General features: G+C 36.0%; 1 protein-coding gene across 1 annotated transcript in view; it reads left to right on the top strand.

Moving 5' to 3' along the window:
* Positions 1-22,336, top strand: part of Mmp16 (matrix metallopeptidase 16) — a 193,915-nt gene that overhangs the window by 112,272 nt on the left and 59,307 nt on the right. The window contains exons 5-6 of the mRNA XM_041657221.1: positions 19,608-19,769; positions 21,643-21,854. Coding sequence (XP_041513155.1) covers positions 19,608-19,769; positions 21,643-21,854 — 374 coding nt within the window. The remainder of the gene's footprint in view (positions 1-19,607; positions 19,770-21,642; positions 21,855-22,336) is intronic.

The following is a 22,336-nucleotide window of genomic DNA, read 5'->3' on the forward strand; positions in this document are numbered from 1 at the left end:
TTTCTGAGAACTGTAGACTGATCCTGGCGCTTAACTGACTGAGGACATTGTGCCGCTTTATAATGATGGGGTTAGCATCTCTGTTTGAGCTCTTCGTGCTTTTTTTCCTGTTTATAACTCTGCTGTGTGAGACTGAGCTCATTGATAATCAGGGCTGTGTGTGGAATCTGATTCTCAGTAGACTTTTGTTTGATGAATAAATGCATGTAGTGGAATTCAGTTGATTGAAATGCACTTTGATTAGAAACTTGTAAAGGACAATAAAGATTAATAAAAGAACTTTAAAAGGACTCAAAGGAAGAGAGACTTGTAAAAAGAATCAGTGAAATCATGGTGAGATAAGCTGTACACTCATTGTTGAAAAGAAAAACCTGTATTTCTTTTTATGATAGAGAAGCTTATTTTGGGAAATTTCTATTCATATAATCATCCAGATATGTGCAGACTAAAGATTAACACATAATAAAGCTGTCAATATTAATATTTAATGACAAGTCATCAGAATAAGCCTACATACATTATCAGGATTAGATATAGATATTTATAATGTGGGTGATAAAAGCATTTAGAGGATGACATATTTAGCCAGAAAATTTAGTATAATGAAAAGAAGGTTGGGTGCCAAGAATAGTTCTATGACATATATTACTTCAGAAATAGGAATATTGTCTTTGGAAAGAACAATGTCTGAGTAATTACTAGAATCTGTTAAGAAGATATAGAGGAGATGATTGAATAGTTTGTTTAGATTGTTAGTCTTCAATAGTTTGCTGTCTTCTATGGGCGTTTTGATTTCAAAACTTCTAAAGATTCAAAGTTATAATGCACGAGAGAGAGAGAGAGAGAGAGAGAGAGAGAGAGAGAGAGAGAGAGGAGAAAGCATGTATTATCTGTGTCACTCTTGGTCTGTATTAATGAACTCAGAATAGTTGTTTACAACTCAGACTCCTTACCTGTGGTTTTCATAAATTCTATTCCTTTATAGCTCAGTAGCACTGGATTGTGCATATGTACTATATTTTTGTTTTCCATTTATCACATGATCAACACTTTTAATTTCCTGACTATTGTGAATAGAACAACAGTGAACATGAATGTCAAATATCTCCAAAGTAGACTATAGAGTCCTTTGGGAATATAATGATTGGTATTGCTGGATTGTATGATATATCTTCTTCTCAGTTTGGGGAGAACTTCAGTAATGATTTGCATAAAGGTTTCACCAGTTTGCACTCCCACCAGCAGTGAATAACTGTTCCATTTTTCCCCTATCCATGTCAGCATTATTTTTAGAACTTCAAAATTTATTTAATTCTAAGAACAATTTAAAAAGTGGATATTCAGCTCTTATACTTTCCCCTATATTGAACTGAGCAAAATTATACCTGGTACTGGAAAATTAGCCATCTTCCCTAAGACTAGTGTATCATCTTTCTTATAGAACAAATGTCGAGAGAGCTGCAGCTTTGAATTGTAACTGCAATTAGTGTGGAAACCTAGTGTCTTCATAAGACAACAACAACAACAACAACAAAAATCTTCTCCATTAATACTCCACTCGATATTATTGATACCCAATTAACCATCCTCAAAGATGGCCACCAGTGATCAAACTTTAGTCATGGCACCCTGACTCACTGTACACTGGATAAAATCGTTCCTCTCTAAAGAAAATAAAGGAGACAATAGTAAATCACTCCACAAAAAAAAAAAAAACAACCCACAAATGACAATTTCCAACCTAGGCAATCTTTTTCTTATCAATCACTGTGGAAGTAGTCATATGTCATGTTAAAGGTTGCCTAGGCAACATATGAAATGAATGAGCCAGGTGAGAGCTTCTCCAGGAACAAGTCTTATCAGAAGCTTGAATGGGGCTTAATGTACCCACTCAATTATTTTGATAACTCTGCCCCACAGATATCACTAAACTATCCATAGATTATTAATATAGGCAGCACAAAGCTTCCCTCACATTCCTAATCCTTGAAATTATGAAATAATGACATTTCAGTTAAACTGACTTCATATTCAGAAATAAATCCATTACCATTGTACTTATTTTTTGTATCCAAAAAAATGAATAAAAACTTATACCTAAAATATTTCCCACCTTCTCAAGCACAAAAACTCAATTCCATCACAAACAAAATCTGTTATTTTCCACATAAATATCAGTTCACATGATTTAGTAACATACACACACACAGACACAGACAAACACCCCGTTTCTCTGCAGCTGAGGTAGCTCCTGGTAAGTAGCATTTTGCTATCAAGTTAACTAAGAAAACAAAATAGGGAAAGGACAGAAGGACCATTTTAAAATATGCAAGGGTGTTTCGGAGGGAAATTCTCCCTCTGAGAAATACAGATGTCTCAAAAGCACCAACATGTCGTTACATAATGTATAGATGTAGTTCAATTTTCTTCTTTAAAAGGGACTGGGCCATCTTTGATCACCCAACAGATACTAAAACATAACTATAGACCTACAGGGCTTCATGTATAATAGTATTACTATATTATGGTATAAACATGAAGAAACAGACAACAATTAGTATTTTGTTTTAGAACTGTTTAGAAGTAAGTTATATGTTCAGAGATACTAGAAGGTAGGTTGGAGAGCAGAATTTGGACTAGACTATGGGTAATTTTAGTGGCTTTTTAAAACTGGTAAGAAACACTCTGAAGGTTTTGTATAAATGTCTATGTTAATGAATAAGCTGCTTTGTCAGCTGTCCCTCCAAAATGGGCTGCAGATATTGTCTGTAATCAGTTACCCAGAGACACCTGTCCACTAACCGGGTTGCATTCTTGGTAGGGATGCTGTAGAACACACACTTTTTCTCTGAGTTATGAAAACTCATGAAAACCAATGATCCACGAGCAAGTAGTAAAGAAAGTGCTACTACATTTAGCATCAGCAGATTTTCCTTCTTCATGTGGTTACATTTATGCCTTCATGTTGAGTTTATATGATAGACTTTACCCTACTTTCTGTGTTGTGTTTACTATCTCTAATAAATTGAGTCATGTACAAAAAAATCTGTGTTTTCAAAGACACCAAGGTGGACAAAAACATCTCTATATATTATTTTCCAGCTAGAGTTATTTACTCTAAACTTTTATTCCTTTGAGTATTGTAAATGGGTAAACACAGCTACATGAAGAGATATTGTGAGAATTCATTTCTGCGGCCTAGGGAGAAACCCATACATGCTAATTTTTATTCCTTTTATTCCAAATGAGAAAACTGCTTCCCAAAATTAGGTTTCTTGAAATTAAGGGATTGGTAAGGTGAAGAGAAACCATTAGATCCTGGCATCCATGACTTTTGTGTCTTAGTCAGTACTTTTCATATGGTTTTAATCTATTAGGTTGTAGGAGAAAATGCCCAAGTTTACAGTAAAGTTATTATATTAGAGAGATATTTTAATAAAGTCTGTGAAAATCATGAAAGAGATGCTTCATTCATTATTTAAAAATCACATGAACATCACACGAGAATTGACAACATATATAGATATAGATATACATATATCTATATACACACATATATATAGACATTTAAATTATACTTTCCTTCCAAGTCATGAATCCTAGAAAGTAAACATTATTCAGAACATTTGAAATTCTTAACTGTTCTGCCAACAGAATATTCTGCCAAATCCCAAGCTACAATTTTGGCTTTTCATGTTTGTTTATTTAGGAATGAGCAAGGTATTTTGTTATTTTATTCGGAGTCTTAGGTACATAATATGTTGTATAAATCACAACTTAAAGTTTGAGTACATCTATTATTTTATAAAGAAATCTTTCATTTCCATTTTTATCCTGCTGTTTCAGTTTCAATGTTCTAAAGACAGATAAGGAAGGCATTTAGTGACACCACATCCTATTCCAAGATCCAGAAATAGTGTGCAAAATTTTCTCAGTGAATACCAGGCCTAGCATAAAACTTATGGTTTTATTCATATGTTCCACTTATATATTTAAAGTCTATCACTTTACTAAAATACTTTTGATGAACTGCTCCATCTGACCCCCATTAACCCTAACTAGACAAATTATCCAATTTGTGATCTTGAATTCTACCTTTTCTATTCATACATGAATGATAATTTGTTGATCAAACTTTCATGTTTCAACTTTGGAACACAAATTTTAGCTTAAATTAATATTCTATAAAAAGAATTGTACAATGGCAAACTCTTGCCACAAAGGTCTTGATTACCAGATCTAGGTAATCATTATATAGACTAGTCCAGTAAAATATGTTGAATTTTTTCTGTAGTTAAAAATAGTATGATGGAAAGATGCACAAGAAAACATAAAAACAAAAATATTATATGTGTGTGTGTGTGTGTGTGTGTGTGTGTGTGAGAGAGAGAGAGAGAGAGAGAGAGAGAGAGAGAGAGAGAGAAAGTGGGAGATAGAAAGACAGAAGTAAACCCATTTTGAAAATATATAATTACACTAAACTGTTCAGCTCAAAATTGTTTTGTATTTCATGTAAACATTTGGTCTATACAAAGTAACTTTTTGAAAAGAAAACCAGCAATCGTAGGTAATGAGAAAACACTTGTCCTTCAGAACAACCACAAAAAAAGTATGAAAAGACTCTTCCTAATTACTACTGAAACCCTACATTTAAAAAAAAATGAAATATCTACCTTTTTATTTTCTTTTGAGAAACTCTTTAGCTTGAGGAAAAGGCTCACCATCAGGAGGTTGGGACAAGGCACAATGAAGCAAGGATGTTCTCTATTATGCACTTGTTGGATATCTGTTTACTGTTTGCTTAATGGCTCTCTATAAAAACACCTGAGCATAGGACATAGTTTTTTTCTTATGTAATGAAATTTCCACCCCTAAGCATTAAGTCTATGATATGTGGTGGTGCTGAACTAGATAAGTCAGTATGTGGGAAACAATAACATGTTAATTCTCCTTTGTTACACTCTTCACACTGAAGTTTATACACTCTTTTGTGAGGGCATAAGTATCTCAGGAACTCACCATTTTGACCCAAGCTTCCTTGAATTTTACTTTTTCTTTATGAAACAGAGCATGCCAGAAAGTTTCCAGAGTGTAGGTGAGTACACAGAAACCACACCATCCTATCTCTGTGTGCATCTTTCTTTTATATATCAGTATTATTTCCTCATGATGTATGGTCATAGATCAATCAATATTCTTAGGTGATCTGTGTTTGCTGATTAACACTTCATAATGGGATTGCCACTCTTTCAGAGAAGAGGAAAGGGACTCAGTCCATATCCTCACATATCACAGAGGTGAGGCTCTGGTCTTTGAGAAAGAAATTAAGTGGGAAGAAAATGAGGAAAGGCTTACATGTTATCAACTAACCATGCATGGACACTGTGTCTTTAGTTCTCCTTAGCTGTGATTATCTCCATGAGACATGGACAAGATAGAGTCCGTTAATGTTCCCCTGTAGATGATGAGGAGCCACTACAAGTCCCACTCCTCCCTAAGGACATGTAATTGGTTCACAGTTTGTGGGGTGGAAGACCTTTTCTCTATATGGTGCCCATTCTTTTCTAAACAACACTTAAACCATGCTCCTGTGAGTAACCCTAATTAGACATAGCGAGAGTAATTGTTTTGTTGTTGTCTGACTCTCTGTCCTTAGTTTTCTTGGTCCCCTCTCTATTGTCAAAGGTCATTACTGGCTGTCTACAAAAAGTTGAAAGAGTGGGGCTGGACTAAGACTTTTTATCAAATTTCTAATTTTCTAAGATTTCTAATATTTCTAATTATTTGAAGTAAATGCTCCCAGAAAAAAAAAAAGGAAATTTACAGTATACCATTGGAAAGAAATTTATCTATAAAGGTAACAAAAACTAAGGAGGCAGAGAAGTAAGAATATCTTAGTATTAAATCATATATAAACCATAAAAATCCATCTCAGCTGTACTTCCACAACAGCAGTTTCTTCACTGTCAGACCAGAAAGTTCTCCTCGGTGTAAAATAAAACAAGTTGTGAGTGCTTGAACTCTCAAGCTAAGGTAACAGTTATTTTGTGAACATAAGCATTATTTTGCCAGGGACTCTTCTAGTATTCGGGCAGTCCCAATCTCCAACTTTAAGAAGGTTTTGCAAGGCAAGCTGTAGGAGGTAAGTATTTTTCCATGCATGTACATAACACTTCCTCTATCCTATGCGACTTGATCAGCACAGGATAGCCTTAGTGGATATCAGACCCATATCACTGTAATTACAATAATCCTTTCTTTTGTGTGAAAATCTCATGGGGTCAAGAAAGAGGTACTTAATATAACAAAGTATATGTGAGAACTGATTTTCTATTTATAGATATAAGCAAATGAATAAAACAGCTTATAACCTACTTTCTGTCATTTCCTTATCTCCGGCCATAATTCAGTTAAGCATAAATTGGTGCAGAAATGCCAATTTAAGATACTATGTGAAAATAATGTGATATATTCATTTTTGTTTGTTTTGTTTTTGTTTTTGTGTTCTGAGACAGGGTTTCTCTGTAGCTTTGGAGCCTATCCTGGAATTAGCTCTTATAGACCAGGCTGGGCTGTCCTCAAACTCATAAAGATCTGTTTTTCCCTCCTGAGTGCTAGGATTAAAGTTGTGTGTGCACTACTGCTGCCTGAATGAAATGTTCATTTCTTAAATGGAAAGAATTTTCCAATTATCACTATATCATAATTCTATAATTCTCCAAATGACTTTCAAAAAGCAAGTATGTTTATTTTTGAAAAGTTATTGAAAAATCTAAGTGACATTTTGTGTTTATTGGCAATAACAAGTGTAAAATGAGACAAATCTACATGGAGTTTGGTCAATAAGGAGTTACCAGTAAGTCATTTTAAATGTGAAAGTTTTTAAGATGTTTTCATTATTCTGTCACTTAATAATTTTTGCTTTTATCGTTCCCTTCTTCATTTCAGTCCTTATTCCCTAAGAATTTTGACTTACTGAGTCAAAATTTGATCTTCGAGAATCTTATACATGTATGCAACACATTTTGATACCATTCAGTCCCTATATGTGCTTGGGTATGGAACCATCCAGTGTAGCATAGGAAACTTCCTAGAGATCACACCTTTGAAGAAAACTGACTCTCTTTTAGAAGCTGTGAGTTTCTAATGCCATCCCTCTTTTTTTTTTTTTTTAGCTGCATAAACTCTCTAACCATACTCTTATACTAAGGTTAAATTACAATGCAGTATTATCATTTGACTCTCAGATATTTCCTCAATATTTATATGATCTGAGAAGTAGTGCTGAAATTTCTTTTTCATCTCAAAAGCTAAATGTTTGGGCCTGAAGAGAGTCTCAGAGATTCAGATGAGTGGTTGCTTTCCCGAGGTTCAAGTTTTTATTACCACATAACAGCTCACAACTATCTAAAACTGCAGCCCTCGAGGATCCAGTGCCCTCATATGACATCTGTGGCACTGCACACGTGTGCTGCATAGACACGCTTCCAGGTGAAACATTTATGCCTGTAAATGGAGACTGCTTCTTCTTTTCCCAACCACCCAAACCCGAATAATCACACAAAAACATTTATTAATTATAACACTGTTTGGCCGATGGCTCAGGCATATTTCTAGCTAGCTCTTACATCTTAAATTAACTCATATTTATTAGTCTGTGTGTTGCCATATAGCTGTGGCATTACCTCATTGTTCTCCATGTCTTGTTCCTTTGGTGGCCGATTGATGTCTGATTGACTCCATCTACTCTCCATATCTATCTCTTCAGATTTCCTGCCTGGCTTTCCTCTGCTAAGCCATTGGCCAAAGCAGCTTCTTTGTTAACCAATGGTAATACAATATATTCATAGCATACAGAGGGGAATCCCATATCACATACCCATAAAATAATGTGTGCTTTAAAAAGTTACACTTTTTGACTATTAAGATAGCTAATCAGTAAAGTTGTTTGTTGCCAGGTCTGATAAAATGAGTTTAATCCTGAGATTTATGGGAATGAAAGAGGGAACTGACTACTCTAGCCTTTAAATGTGCATTGTAGCACTTGTGTGCACTTGCACACACACACACACAAATAAATAAATGTAACAAAAGGAAGTTAAAGAACTTCATGCCTGATTTGTCACTGGACCAAGTGAGGGACAAATAACTCTAATCATTGGATGCAACTGTGTTTAAGTGTCATGTGAGAATTTCCACAGATTCTCAGTTTTTCTGAGAGTTTAATGTGCTCAAAAGAAGTTCATACTCATTGAACTCAACTCTCAGGTCCTTAATTAAGAATAAAAGTCTTCGGCTAGGCATGAGAGTAGGTGCCGGGGATCCTAGCATTCAGAAAGAAGAGTCAGAAAGATTAATGCAAGTCTGTGGCCAGTCTCCTTAACAAAGTGACTTCAAAGACAACTGAACTATATAGAAAGGTCCTAGATAAATAGATAGATAGATGATAGATAGATAGATAGATAGATAGGCAGATAGATAGATGATAAATAGATAGATAGGCAGATAGATAGATGATAGATAGATAGATAGATAGATGATAATAGATAGATAGATAGATAGATAGATAGATAGATAGATAGATAGATAGATAGATAGATAGAATGATAAAAAAATCTAAGGGGAGAACAAAAATCCTATCATGCTCTTTGGCATCTATGACACCCGTATTTTCGGGCACACATTATAAAAATCGTTCATATATTATAATAAGTTGCTTATTAATAGTTTGCTAATATAAATATATCTTTGTGTATGCTAGGTCATTAGTAGCTTTTAAACCATTTTATTTTGTGGTTGCTATTTTGGAAGTTATAGCGCACATTAGCAGGATTGCTAATCAGATAATACTTTGTATTATTCAAGTAATGACATATAAAATAATGCAAATCAGTTCCTGGGAAGTAGCTTTTGTGAGTTATTATATGATTATGGTTGTCTGCATAGCTGTGAATATTGATTTTCTTTGTACTAGCCACAGAGAGGTAAGCAAGCCTTTATGATGGTCCTTGCCAATCAGAATAGGATGCCCTGGGAAAAACCAAGCACAAATAACCTGCCCATGAATAAATAAGATAGCACATTAACTGAGAATGTTCCTAGAAGCTTAACTAAACTCAGCTGAAGAGGAAAAACACAACTTGTATTTATTTCAATACTGTGCTCCAATTAACCATGTCTTTCTTCTTTTCTAGCAAGATTTTTCTGCACTAAGACAATACAGAGCTAATTGACTACAAACTTCAAAGCCATACTATAGCCTAAATGAATAATTAACATATTTTAGCCTTTATTATCCAAATGTTTTTATAAGATTTACTAAAGAAACCCAACTTAGACCTTCGTTGCTCTAATTATATTGATTTACTTTACAATGTTTATTTAACTTATTACTTTCAGTTTTATTATCTGTATAGGTTTTTAAAACTTTTTACTGATTTTTGGAAGATTTAATAGGTGGTGATTTGTTTACCTCGTATTTTAATGCTCAATGTTTGATTTTGCCTAATTAGTACATACTTGTAGCAGGTTTTGAAAAAAAAAAAGTCATTCAGATAGCACCTATGTTTTTAGGAAATCTTCTGAAATATTTTTAAGTAAAATCCATACACTGATTCTTTATTCCTGTTAATGCAATATGGGTTCCATTACTGTAGAAAAAAAACTCACTTCAGCCATACTTGTAGACTTAATGAAAAGAGAAAACAATATACCGGTACCTCCACCCCCACTTCTTTCACCTCCTCCTCCCCTCCTCCTTGTCCTCTTCCTCCTTTTCATCCTCCTACTTGTCCTATTCTTCTTCTTCCTTTATGAAATGAATAACCTCTGTCGTATTTCCCCATTACCACAATGTTCTGCATCACTAAAGGCCCTGAATCAACCGAGTAGAGAACTCTGCACTGTCATGAATTATGTCAAAGTAGTGTAAAGCTTCAGTAACAAAATTCATATGATGAAGTTGTAGCTCCCAGTGTCTAGGTTGTAGCTAGAAACCCGGGAAAGTAGATGTCATTAGATGAGAAGTTGAGCACAGGATCTACTTGTTGAGGTGAGTGTCTTTGATTGATAACATATTAAGCCTTTGTTTGCCTAGTTCCCCAGCTGTGTTGTCTCAGAGAGAAGGTCACAGTGTGTAACCCAGGAGGAGTGATTGTCCTGTCCACAACCAACCATGTCACCTTTTCATCTCAGATTTATCCCTTCACAATCTGTTAAAAAAAATAAAAAAAAAACAAGCGTCTAATTTTCAAACTGTCCACTTTCGAGCCTTTTGTCATAGTAGAGTAGGCAGTCTGAAACACATATTAAATTTGAATACAATTCAGCTTTAATTAAATGAAGGAAACAAATACTATTACTACAGACTTTTAGAAGAAGCTATTACATGCCAGCAGTATCCTCTGAGTAGGTGAAATGATAGTTTGGCTCTTTTTTTTTTTTTTCTTTTTGTAAGACCTGGGGGAAAAAAGTGAAATACACATTTCCAACATACCAAACTCATGATCGTGATGCTTGTCTGCATGGGAAATTCTTGTTTCTGTTGTTTGATGTAATTTTTGTAACTAACAATCTACTAAAACCTCAGCTTCTTTACTTTTAAATTCTTAGTAATAAGATATACCATGTGGGCAAATAGATGAGAAAATACAAATAGAGTGTAAAGCGTTTGGTACTCTACTTTGAACAAATAACTACTAACTTTAGCTTTTCACTGAAGAAACTAGCTGTGAATGTAGTCACTCAAGACTAAGAAACACATTCTGTCATATCCATTCTCTAAGCACTGAAAAATGTTCTATTAATCAAAATGCAGTGATGCGCTTTTAAATTTCCATTCAGTATCTTAAATGTAATTCACCATTTTAAACTTAAATATTTAAAGATTTTCAATATTCATGTTCATTAGTCATTTAATTCACAGGTAAATATTAAAACACCAGGAACTATCAAAGTTTTATAATAAAGTTGTTAAACTATTTACAAACATGAGAGAAACAGAGAAGCAGAGCGAGAGAACTGAGTTGGGTATTTAGAGAAGGCTTCACAGAGAAGATAACTGGAATTTGCATTTAAAGATAACAACCGCAAGTGGACAAATAAGATATGTAAAATAGTAAAAAAAAAAAGAAGTTCTAAGTTTCATTATATTTTATAAAAATATGCAAAAACATGCCAAATTTATGAAACTCAAGTACCAGAGATATTATGTTTATTAAACTGCACATTGGTGACCAAAACATAAAAGGTTTAAACCTCAGATTCTTGCTTACAATTGAACAGAACGCAGCATCAAGTTATACAATAAAACAGAAAAAGGGATCCAATGATGTGGGTACTACAATGTTTAGTAAAGCTTATAGACATGTGTTTCCATGAACTTATATGTATGAAGTTCTTTATAATCATTCACTTATATTCAGAACATGTCATTGGTGGAAGCAACTTCTAAAAATGCATGAAGTTGTACAATAACTTAGGATAAAATATAGACATAATTATGACAGGAAAATTACAAACAATGCATTATCCCTCATAACACTCCATTTAGCATTCCATATGGTGTTGGAATATACAAAAGGAAAGGGATTAGAGACACAATCGAAAGACACACACAAAACTCAAAATCTCGCAAGAGCAGCAAGTGCTATTTTTGCACTGAGAACAGAAAGGCTGATTTCTCCTTTGTTGCCTGCTTGTCGATACGATCAGGCATATTACAATCGAAAAGCCTAAATAACGTGAGAGAACGGGACACTGCCGGAGCAGTTATTATTTCCAGCGTTAGCAAAGAGGTCTGGTGCATTCTGATTACCCAAACCTCATTATGTGCCAACAACTTTTGTTCCTCGCAGAACTCAAATCACAGGGTGGTGCTGTATTTAACAACTTACCCTTTTAGATGATTGTGAAGCGGCCCATGGTGTTTAATCACATTATTGCCAATCATCAGCAGAATGGTAATGACTGGGGAGACTCGGCCAATGTTTCTGATTAAAGCGTCATGCTTGTAGAGCAGGTCAGAAGTTCATATCCTAATTCTGTTAACTTTCTTCTAAAACCTTATTTCCTCATTCTGCGAGGAATTTCTCTAGTTCTTTCCCGAAAAATCAGGCTGGCGGAAAACCTGAATAATTTCATGACCTATTCCTGAAGTCACTTCATTTTGACCATCATGATCTATTTGCTGTTCGGTGTAGTAATTTTATTTTATTCCTTTTACAAGCTAAGAAAAAAAGTGACCAGGAGACTCTTTCCCTGTGAGATCTGAAGTGTCTTTTATAATTTAGCTAGGCCAGTGGCCAACAGCTTAGTGGATGGCTGAAAGCGGTTTTCATCTGCCCAAGTACAGGGCGGTTTGGTCCCACATGTTTACTTAGGCACCAGGCTCCTGGCATTTCTTTTTCTCCAGAAGGCAAGTTGATACACAAGGTGAAAACCACTGAAGATTGAAGGTTTTTTTTTTTCCTTTTAGAGAAAAAAAAAAGGCAAGTCAGTTATTGGGACTTCTGCCTAGAGGCTGGATCTGTCTTGCCACATGAAGACACAGAGAATCCAAAGCTACATGGACCTCACAGTCCTATTTCTGAGCTCACATTTAACCAGCTGTTGGCTGTAAAAGTTCTGTCATCTTTTGGGATTTCTGCTCATAGACTGGCTGCCTTGATTTTCACTACTCTTATGTTTATTTTATCTTCGTTTACTTAAAAGTTACACCCATGGGGAGAGTTTTTTTTGACTTTCAGCCCACTAATAGAGCATTCAAGCCAAAATTCCTCTATTTTGCCCCGGTTGGGTATGCATGGAAGCTGGTCTACCATTGGCCAGAAACACTTAATGTTATTTGGAGGAACAAATTTGTTGTTTTCAGATTTTGTGATTTTTTAATTATAAAGGTGTTTGCAGTTGGAGTTAGATATTTTCCGTCTAAAAATTATGTTTTTCTTTTCTTCAATGCCTTTTTCTTGCCTGGAAATAATTGTTGATGGCATAATTCTTCAGAGTCTCTCAAAATTGCATACCTACAAACACACTACCATACCACTTCAGGAATGACTCTGTTTTTCTTTCTGCTTCTGGAACTATAATACCCCCGAAGGTATGTTCCAATACTTTCCCACTCTACATGACTTCCATTTTAAAACCTCTTTTCTTTGCTAACCTTGCAGACATTTTTCTCTCATGCCTTGTTCTCTGTAATCTTTGTGACACCTATAACGAAATGAAGCATGTCCTTCATAACATATAGTTGTCTTTTCTTCCGTGTCTCCTGTATGTTATCTGGAAACATAAAATTTTACTGCTATTCACTGAGAAAAAAACGAAGTAGTAGGTACTATTGTTCTAGTCTCTTAAGCTTCCTCTGAGCAATGCTTTCTTATCATTTTCTCATAGAGTTATTGTTACCTTCTAATTCTTTGCAGGATATCAAGAGGAGCATTTCAAACCACAGTTAGGTGAAATTTATATTCCTATTTTTAGTACTATATTTCAAATTAGTTTTCTACTGCCAGATATGTTCTGTTCTTTCAAACTCACTGAGATATTAAATATCTGCTTTGGGGCAGCCAATGCCTTCAGAATTATCGAAACTCAGATAAGTCATACTCAATATCAGTCTTTACTCAAAATATGCAGAAAATACGTGAGCAGAAAGTAACAATAAAATATAACCATCACTGAGTGCGTGGAGTGTTGCATTGGGCTGTGGGCGTGTGAAGGAAACAGCAGACCACAAGGCTCTCTGACCTGAGAGCAAAGCTTCATAGAAAAGGAAATTTTAGTCTGTGATAGAGAGCAATTCTAAAGAAATGAGGATCCAACACCATATAGGGGAAAGGACATTCAAGAAAGGAGGTAGTTTAACAGAGACCCTAAAGACAGAACTGTTAGAAAAATCTTAAAAAGAGCCTCTCTGCCAACACAAAATAACTCCAATTAAACTGGATTAAGCAAATCAAAAACGCCCACGTTTAATAAATTCCTTGCTCTCGAGTGGCCAGGAGTGTGGCAGGGGGAAGACAGAGAGGAAGAGCATGTGCAAAACTGGTACTTGTTCCTTTTTCTAGCTTCCGGAGGGGTAAAGACTTGGTAGGCTTTCTGGAAGTAAAGTCTGGGCCAAGGCAACTTCCAAGGGGAGAGGGCCTAAGATTGAGCTTTCTGCTCCATTGGCACCCCAAGGATGGATGCCAGGGACTGGGGTGACGCTTCCAATCATCCCAGAGTCCTTGAATATAGGGGCATCAGCTCAAGTCTGGCTACTTCCTGTGGGCATGGGGCAACATGGGAGAGAGGAACCTGGGAGTTGGGCTCACGCTCAGTGAGAGGCGTGGCAGGAGCGGCATCCAGTTTGCTGTCATCCTGGAGTCCACAGGCAGCTGTTTTCTGAGGGAGATGAGAAGGCGGTGGCTAGGAGAACAAAATATTGTTATTATTGCCCTATGAAATGGGGCTAGCCATGGGCTGGGACACAATAGCAGATTAAACCAGATTTTAGTTGGCAGGTGTCCTTGATCTAGGAGAGTTGCCACCAATGATGAAGTCCCAGGAGCTGTTGCAGGTGTTTGGTGTTATCTGGAGAGCACTTTGTGAGTTGGTCTTGGCCCAGGCAGCAGGGGTGACTGTAAAGTATGCTTGAAAATGGGTGGGGTTAACAAAAGGCTCTGGAGACTGTTAGTTTTTATACACCTGAAACCTGTTAATCTTGAACTATGAAGCCTGTTAAAGAGGCATACCTGTCTGTATTTTAGCAGGACACTTCACAAATAAAGTAATTAACAACCAGTACCTTCAAATACCATTAGACAGATCTGGGAGGGATAAATGCACAAAAAAAGATACAGTATTTTAGCTACACAGGCAATCCTAAGTCCTCTCTTTGGTCTTTGAAGAACACCAGTCTTAGAAGCAGTGCTTGCCGTTAGCTGCTGAGTACAAGAGGCCCAAATATTTTTTCTGTGGGGGGAATATTAATCTGCCTGTCTTGGCCGGATGAGAAGATCAGTTCCCCGAGTGAAGCATCCAGGAAACTGAAGAGGTAGAAGGCTGCTTTTTGCTGTGTGGGTTGCTTTTCCAAACCCAAAGGTCTTCTGTCTTCTTGAAGGAGCTAAAGGTGCTACAGAAGCTGGTATGTCTGTGTTAGAAGCATTTTTGTTAAAACGCCATACCCCCAGATATGAAAAGGCACTTGAGAACTAGGTACCATTTCCTGTTATTTACACTCGACATATAAGCTAAATTTAGGCATGTGTTTGATCCAATGAGTTTGTTTACCAATGCTAGTAAATGTAAGAAGATTAAAAGGAATATTTTAATAATTAAAAGGAATATTTTAATAACATTCTTTAATGTTAGCACATGTGAGTATCCTTACCAAAGATGGCAGACTAGCACATGAGGGTACCTTTACCAAAGATGGTGGACTAGCACATGTGGGTACCCTTACTAAATATAGCAGACTATTACATTTGGGTACCATTACCAAAGATGGAGGAGAGGTTAAAATGGCTACTACCTATGCGTTTGTATCTTTCCAGAGCTGCTGTAATCTGAAGATATAAGTTTTATTGATCTTAAACAGGCACACATGCACACAGAAATATAAATCAAGCACATCGCAAAAACACATTTACACATTCATACTGTGGCCACATCATTTTAACAGACAAATAAAGCACTTTTAGAAACCTGTGTCAGTTGACCAATTTAAAATCCCTGTGTAGTTAGTCCTCTCAGGGAAGCAGAGCAAACAGCCATAGGGGGAGGGGCCCATAGTGAGACAAATGGCAAATAGCTTAGAGAAGCAGGGAGAGGGGAGCAGAACAGGGCTGTGGAAGCATGCATTTAGAAACAGTGGGCTTTTGGAGAGTTGTTAATTTACATTAGATAGCACCAATTTAATGGGACTTTTTTTGTAAAAGGCCACCAAAGGGCATTTCAGGAATAGGCTTGGAATTGCAATAAACCTACTTTAAAATCTATGCCCAATTGTGTGGCTCAAGTCTATCACAGCACATCCACCAGGACAATCCTTGAGCAGAAAATGGGGCTGTGAAAATTGAATGGCAGGCATCCCTGGCCATGCGCTCTTCACCTCAGTGAAAGACCCTGGTTTTTGCCACATGGGTCAAGCTTTTGGTGCAGACCACAACTTTAGCGAACCTGCAAAGCGAATGAGTTACCCCGGGAACCCTACTGCCATAAGCAAAAAGGGGAACTCACTGAGTGAAGCTGATCTTGCCTGGCAGAGAGGGCACACAGGAAGGGCATTTTCCAGCATGCAGCCCTGGGCCCGTGGGCAAAACAGACCCTTTCGGTAGGAAACCTCCATCTGTTAAGAAAAATAACTCCAATTAAACCAGATTATACCAAATCAAAAAAGCCGATGCTTAATAAATGTCATGCGCTCAGGTGACTGGGAGCATAATGGAGGGAAGACAGAGATGGAGGGTACAAGCAAAACCTGAAACCTAGCAAGCCTAAATAGCCTGCAGGAGTGGTCCTGACCCTCCCTGGGGAGGGATCAGGATTTGGCTGGCTTCCCTGGAGGAAGAGTCCAGCTCAAGGCAACTCTCAGTGGGAGGGGGCCTGAGATGGAGCTTACCACTCCATTGGCGCCCAAGGATAGATGCCAGGTACTGGGATGATGCTTCCAATCATCCCAGACTCCTTGGATATGAGTGATAGGGGGCTGGGGTCTCACTTTCAACCAAACAAGAACAAACTTATATTTCTCTAACTTGAAAACATTCAAAGAAGGAAAGAAGAGATATTTTTGAAATGTCAGGGCAAAGACTTGTGTGCCAATATTCTTAGTATTATCTCCAAGGATACAGGATTTACTGGTAGACAATGGGGAAATGATAGAGACTTAAATAAAAGCAGATATGAAAAGTTATCTTTTCTGCCACAGCCCATATTTTTATCTCTGTATCCCTTCCATTAATTTTTTGTCATTGTCATCAGTCAAGTTCTTTGGTTTTTCTTTAACTTACTCCTTTCTGTCTGTCCTCTGATTACATAAATTGCTCTCTCTCTCTCTCTGTGAATATCTCTCTCTCTCTCTCTCTCTTTCTTTCCCTCCATCCTTCTCTCATCTTTTCTGAAAATTTTATAAGAGAAATTATGAGATAATCGTCATTAATATTCCCTTGTTAATCATATCTACATGTTAATTTTGACAACAGAGAATGGAGTTTAACTTTACTATACTTTCTTTTACAGTCCTTAAAACTGTTCTATTCTCTATATTATCTTGGCCACAATGTCAGTTTTCTCCTCCATGCTCCTCTAGAAGTACCAGAATCGTGGTATGTGTCATCTTCTTTTCTTTCTATTTTTTACCTCCGTATCTCTTTCTGTTGTGTGAATAGACCCTTGGGATACATGAACAAAAAGCTGCTCATTCCAGATAGGAAGTCAACTACTGATCAAAGCAACAATGTTCCCAAAGTATAGCTTGGTGAACCATTGATTTTGAGGAAGTTTCTTAGAGAAGAAGAAATAACTTTAAAACAGTAGCATTGACAAAAGACCATCCCAGCATAGGTGATGACCCTTGGAAGCTGTAAATAAGACCTCATTGCATAATTTGCAGGCATGTTAATAGATGCCATACTTGCTCTGAATTTTTCTCTTTAACCTCATTATTTCTACACTTTGATATGGTCCATGTCATTCTTGTACTATATGCTTTCCTTGTTTACCTTATTTCAATCTACTCTTCTCCACTACAACATAAATGTCGTGAAGTAAATAGTTTGCTTGCTGGTTTGTTTCTTGTCAATTTTGTTCAGTATTTTATTTTCAAAGCCTATGAAAGAACCTAAAACACAGTAGATATAACTAAAGCATTGTGCATTAATTAATTACTTTGTGAATGAGGCTGCCTTCACATTGCCACATTGTAAAGCTTAGGAATGGCTGTATGCATGTGGTTTACTTTAGTGATTAAAAGTAAGCACTCAGCAGGTGGCTTGAGAGACATCTGCATGTTTATTTTGCCTTACTGTATGACACTGAAATTTTTATAAACTATCACTAACCCTTTTCTGATTTACTAAATGGAAATAATAATAATAATAATAATGTGACCAAATCACGTAAAGTTTGCTAAAATGTTGGTAAACTCGTTGAAAAATCTACAGGAGACTAAGCTAGTATTTTTCCATTGTATTTACTATGTGTTATTTTTTCTGTCATAATTTTTGTTATTAGTTAATTTTATAAGAAAAGAAGATACGTTTGAAATTTAAGTTTGAAAATGTTCATTATCATTTCTATTTTAAAACACCTTGAAATTTTTACACCAGTCTCTAGTCAATGTTTTTAAAAAATAAAGTGATGCTCAAAATGTTTCAGTGGCTCCTTCATCCTCAGTGTGTCAATATTACATCAGAATTGGCCACTTGACTTCTTTCATTCTGAGACAGACTACTCTGGAATGGAAATATTCTTGCTTATTTTCCTACTTTGTGTCAAAAATATATCATTCTCAGAGGGGGCTCATTAAATTGTTTTATATTGTGTAAAAGTGTTTTTAAGGGTTTTTCCTGAAAGTAATGTCTATTGAAATTTTCTTCATTTATAACAAGTCCTCCAAGGAAAGTGTTGCCCTTCCTCTCCAATGTCTTTAATCATTTCTCTGGGAAAGTGCAATCCTTAGAATTTCAAGTTACATGTATGAATACTAACACTTTAGAGATTGAGACAGGAAGTCCATGAGCTGAGAGTGGGCTTAGGGATACATAGTGAGATCTGTCTTTAAACAGAAAATAAAAAAAAAAAATTAAAGAAGGATGAAAATGAAAAGGACAAAGGGGGAAAATGTAAGAAAGTATGAGAAAGTAGAATGACCAGAATATTACCCCAAGACTTCTCTTGAATTTATATTATATGGACTATATTATGTAAATTCACCTAGGTAAAAATTTTCAGTGAGAGAACAAAGTTTTAAAGTAAATGTATTTTGTTCAGATAATCTATGCTTTGATTAGAATTGGTATTTATTAAATTAATGCTACTACTGTAATTAGTGTGATGGGGAATAAATGGATGTTTTAAGTTACAGTGTTCCTTTATTCTTGGGTAGCAAGATATTAGAACTCATGAAGGAGTCACAATAATATGGGTCTAATTTGTAACAATGTATCTGCAGGATCTTCTGTTCCAGACAAGCAAATCCTCTGTTCCTTGTTGGTCTCTTATGTAAAATGGGGTTTGTACATTTGCTCTACTTTGTATTATTGCAAAAATTATGTTAAATGTAATGGCTATAACATTTTAGCCATTAGCAATTATATATTTTATCTTATAGCTGGAAAGATACTTTAACACCAGAGATACTGGATTTTGATATTGCTGGTATTTTTTTTTTTAAATTTTACTCTCTAAGCATCTGTAATTTCACCGTGACTATTATTCATCTCAATACGTTAAAGCAAATATTTGCCAGTAGGAAAGCCAGTGTTAAAATCAAACTGACCATTGAAGTAAAGGTCCTTTTATTTTCCTGGGTTAATGTACTGAAAACACTAAGTTGTAGTTTTCGATTCCATGGCTATCACTTGCAATAATCTTAATAATAATCTATTCTCCTCATTTGGCAGGAAATGATTTGTTCCTGGTAGCAGTTCACGAGCTGGGTCATGCTCTCGGGCTGGAGCATTCCAATGACCCCACTGCTATCATGGCGCCATTTTACCAGTACATGGAAACGGACAACTTCAAGCTTCCTAATGACGATCTGCAGGGCATCCAGAAAATATATGGTAGGTTGAACTCTTCCTGCTTCCCTCATTGTATGTGGCAACAGGAAGTCATGTGCATTTTGATTTCCTCAAAGGTAGAGTCTTTAAGCATATAACACCGAGACAGAAGAAAAGTGTTCTGCTGTAGTGGCAAAATTCTATCATTCAAGTTGTATTGGCAATAGTCCCCCAAATCTTAATATATAGATTACTAGAAAGACTTAATCACTGATGGAGCTTTCTTGTTGTGTTTAGTGGAAACTCATATAAATCTCTAATAATATAGACATATAAAATTTAGGTAGTAGTATATTAAAATAAATATATAAACTCATAAAAATAGTTAAAGTACAAAATGTCACATAATATAAGGAAACTTTCCTATCCATTGACAACTGCACTTAGTGTTTAAAATTCCTCTTAATTCTAAGACAAACTACTTTTGAAGATCAATAAAATAAGTTACGCAATATAAAAATGTATTTACCTCAAAGGTATAAATACTTAGTCAGGGTGAATGTCAACAACAAGGGAAAGGAAGCAAATAAGTGGCCAAGTTTTATCAACAGATTGCATGGATTACACTTCTAATATTCTAAACTACATTTCTGGTTTGGTAGCATTTTTTACTTATAGGGTTAATTCAGAAAATGCAAATTAAGAAAAAGGGAGGTTATCATGCATATTTACTGTGACCATATCTTCCTTAGTACAACCCGTGACCTTTGTAAAGACATTAATTTCACATATTATTAAGATATTGACATTCATAATTTAAAATACCAGGTATTCTTTGCAAGACTACGGAAAGAAAGGTTTCATTTTTATGATGATAAGTGTGTGCTATCAGTCTGTCAACAGTCTCTATCCAGAAGGTATGATTTACATCTTAAACAGTGTAATTCATGAGCACATTAGTGTTCAATTTTAATAGTGTAGTCATAAACATTCTCTTAGGATTAAAGTAAACTTGAAATTTGATTGGATATACTGATATATGTCACAGACACAAATCCAAAGAGCTTTGATATTGACAGAGTTATCCATTGCCTGTGTGTCATCAGAAATTTTTCCCACGTGTTTAAATCAAAGACATCTCTTTCTCATTACTTCAAGAATTAGTAGTCTAGACTGAGGGCTCTGAAAAAATATCCATCCCATATCTAAATATTAAGTGTGAACAACTCTATTTATTAAAGAGAAAGCACATCAATCCCTTGAGGAATGATGGCTAACATCTGTTGCAAATCACATGAGTAAACTTTGGCTTGACTTGGAAGCCTCTATTCAGAAATACTTTACATTAATATTTCACCCGTGGTGTGTTAATCAATGGACACTTTAGATTCAGTATTTAGATGAAACACAACTATTTTTCAAGACATTTCATTAAAATAAAATAGTGAAATCAGTAAAAATTTATAATAGATAGCTGGAGACATATGGTAGAATAACGTCTGATTTGCTAGTGTTTATCTTAGGAAATATTTCCATAGAATCAGCATCTGTCAAAGTCCAGTTTCCCCTTGAATGAAGCTCACAGTTATTAGTTCAGTATTTATTCTCATACTCGTATTTTTTTCTTCATGAAAAACCTACTTCCGTACTGGTTTTGAGAGCAACTTTCCAACAGTGACTGGGTTAAAATAAAACCAACTAAAAGTTAACAAAGAAATCATAGTACTAGGAGCTGGACTCCAGCCTCATGACTGAGACACCCATGCTAGGCTTGGGAGGATTTGAGAGTTTGGGTTTTCAAAAATATACAATCTCAACGACCTCTTAGCTTGCCTAGTGTGTGCCCTCTGCTGATCAGCACTTGTTTTCTGTAGTGTATCTTCCAGCACTATTCCAGGTTTAAGTGAGCCAAGCCCTGTCCTCATGTTTTCAAAAGGTCCTCCTGACAAGATCCCTCCACCTACAAGACCTCTACCGACAGTGCCCCCTCACCGATCTGTTCCTCCGGTTGACCCAAGGAAAAATGACAGGCCAAAACCTCCCCGGCCTCCCACTGGCAGGCCTTCCTATCCAGGAGCCAAACCCAACATCTGTGACGGGAACTTCAACACTCTAGCTATTCTTCGACGGGAGATGTTTGTTTTTAAGGTAGGAGACTATGTTTATTTTTTTTAAGCAGAGATAAAGTGTCTAGTGTCGTTTCAGAAAACAAGGTCTCATTCATTCTGAGCCTACCTTCCAGGCCCTCACAGTTAAGAGGTTCAAAAAAAAAAAAAAAAAAAAAAAAAAGCATCCTAAAAAGTACATGCACAAATGGGCGTAGATGTCTAGCAGAAGATTGCTGTGACATTCTATTTTGGGAAAGCACTTATGTCAGCAGGAGCTGAAATGCCTGGAAATGTGAGGTTGAAAAAGTACTGCATGTTATGAAGAGATAAAATAGCAGAATTTAAATCATGAATGGGATCTAATAGCAGTGATTTGCTTCCCAGCTTAGCTACTTCCCAGCGTGCTGTTGCTGGGATGTCTTACTATACAAATCTTAAAATGTCTCTGGAATTTCAGCTGACAATTACTACTTTGCTTGAATGTTTTGCTTTCTTCTTGTTGTCGTTGTTGGAAGAGGGTGG

This window comes from Microtus oregoni, unplaced genomic scaffold, assembly GCF_018167655.1.
Source record: "Microtus oregoni isolate MIOR12 unplaced genomic scaffold, Mior012 000008F_ref0000371, whole genome shotgun sequence".
Taxonomy (NCBI): Eukaryota; Metazoa; Chordata; class Mammalia; order Rodentia; family Cricetidae; genus Microtus; species Microtus oregoni.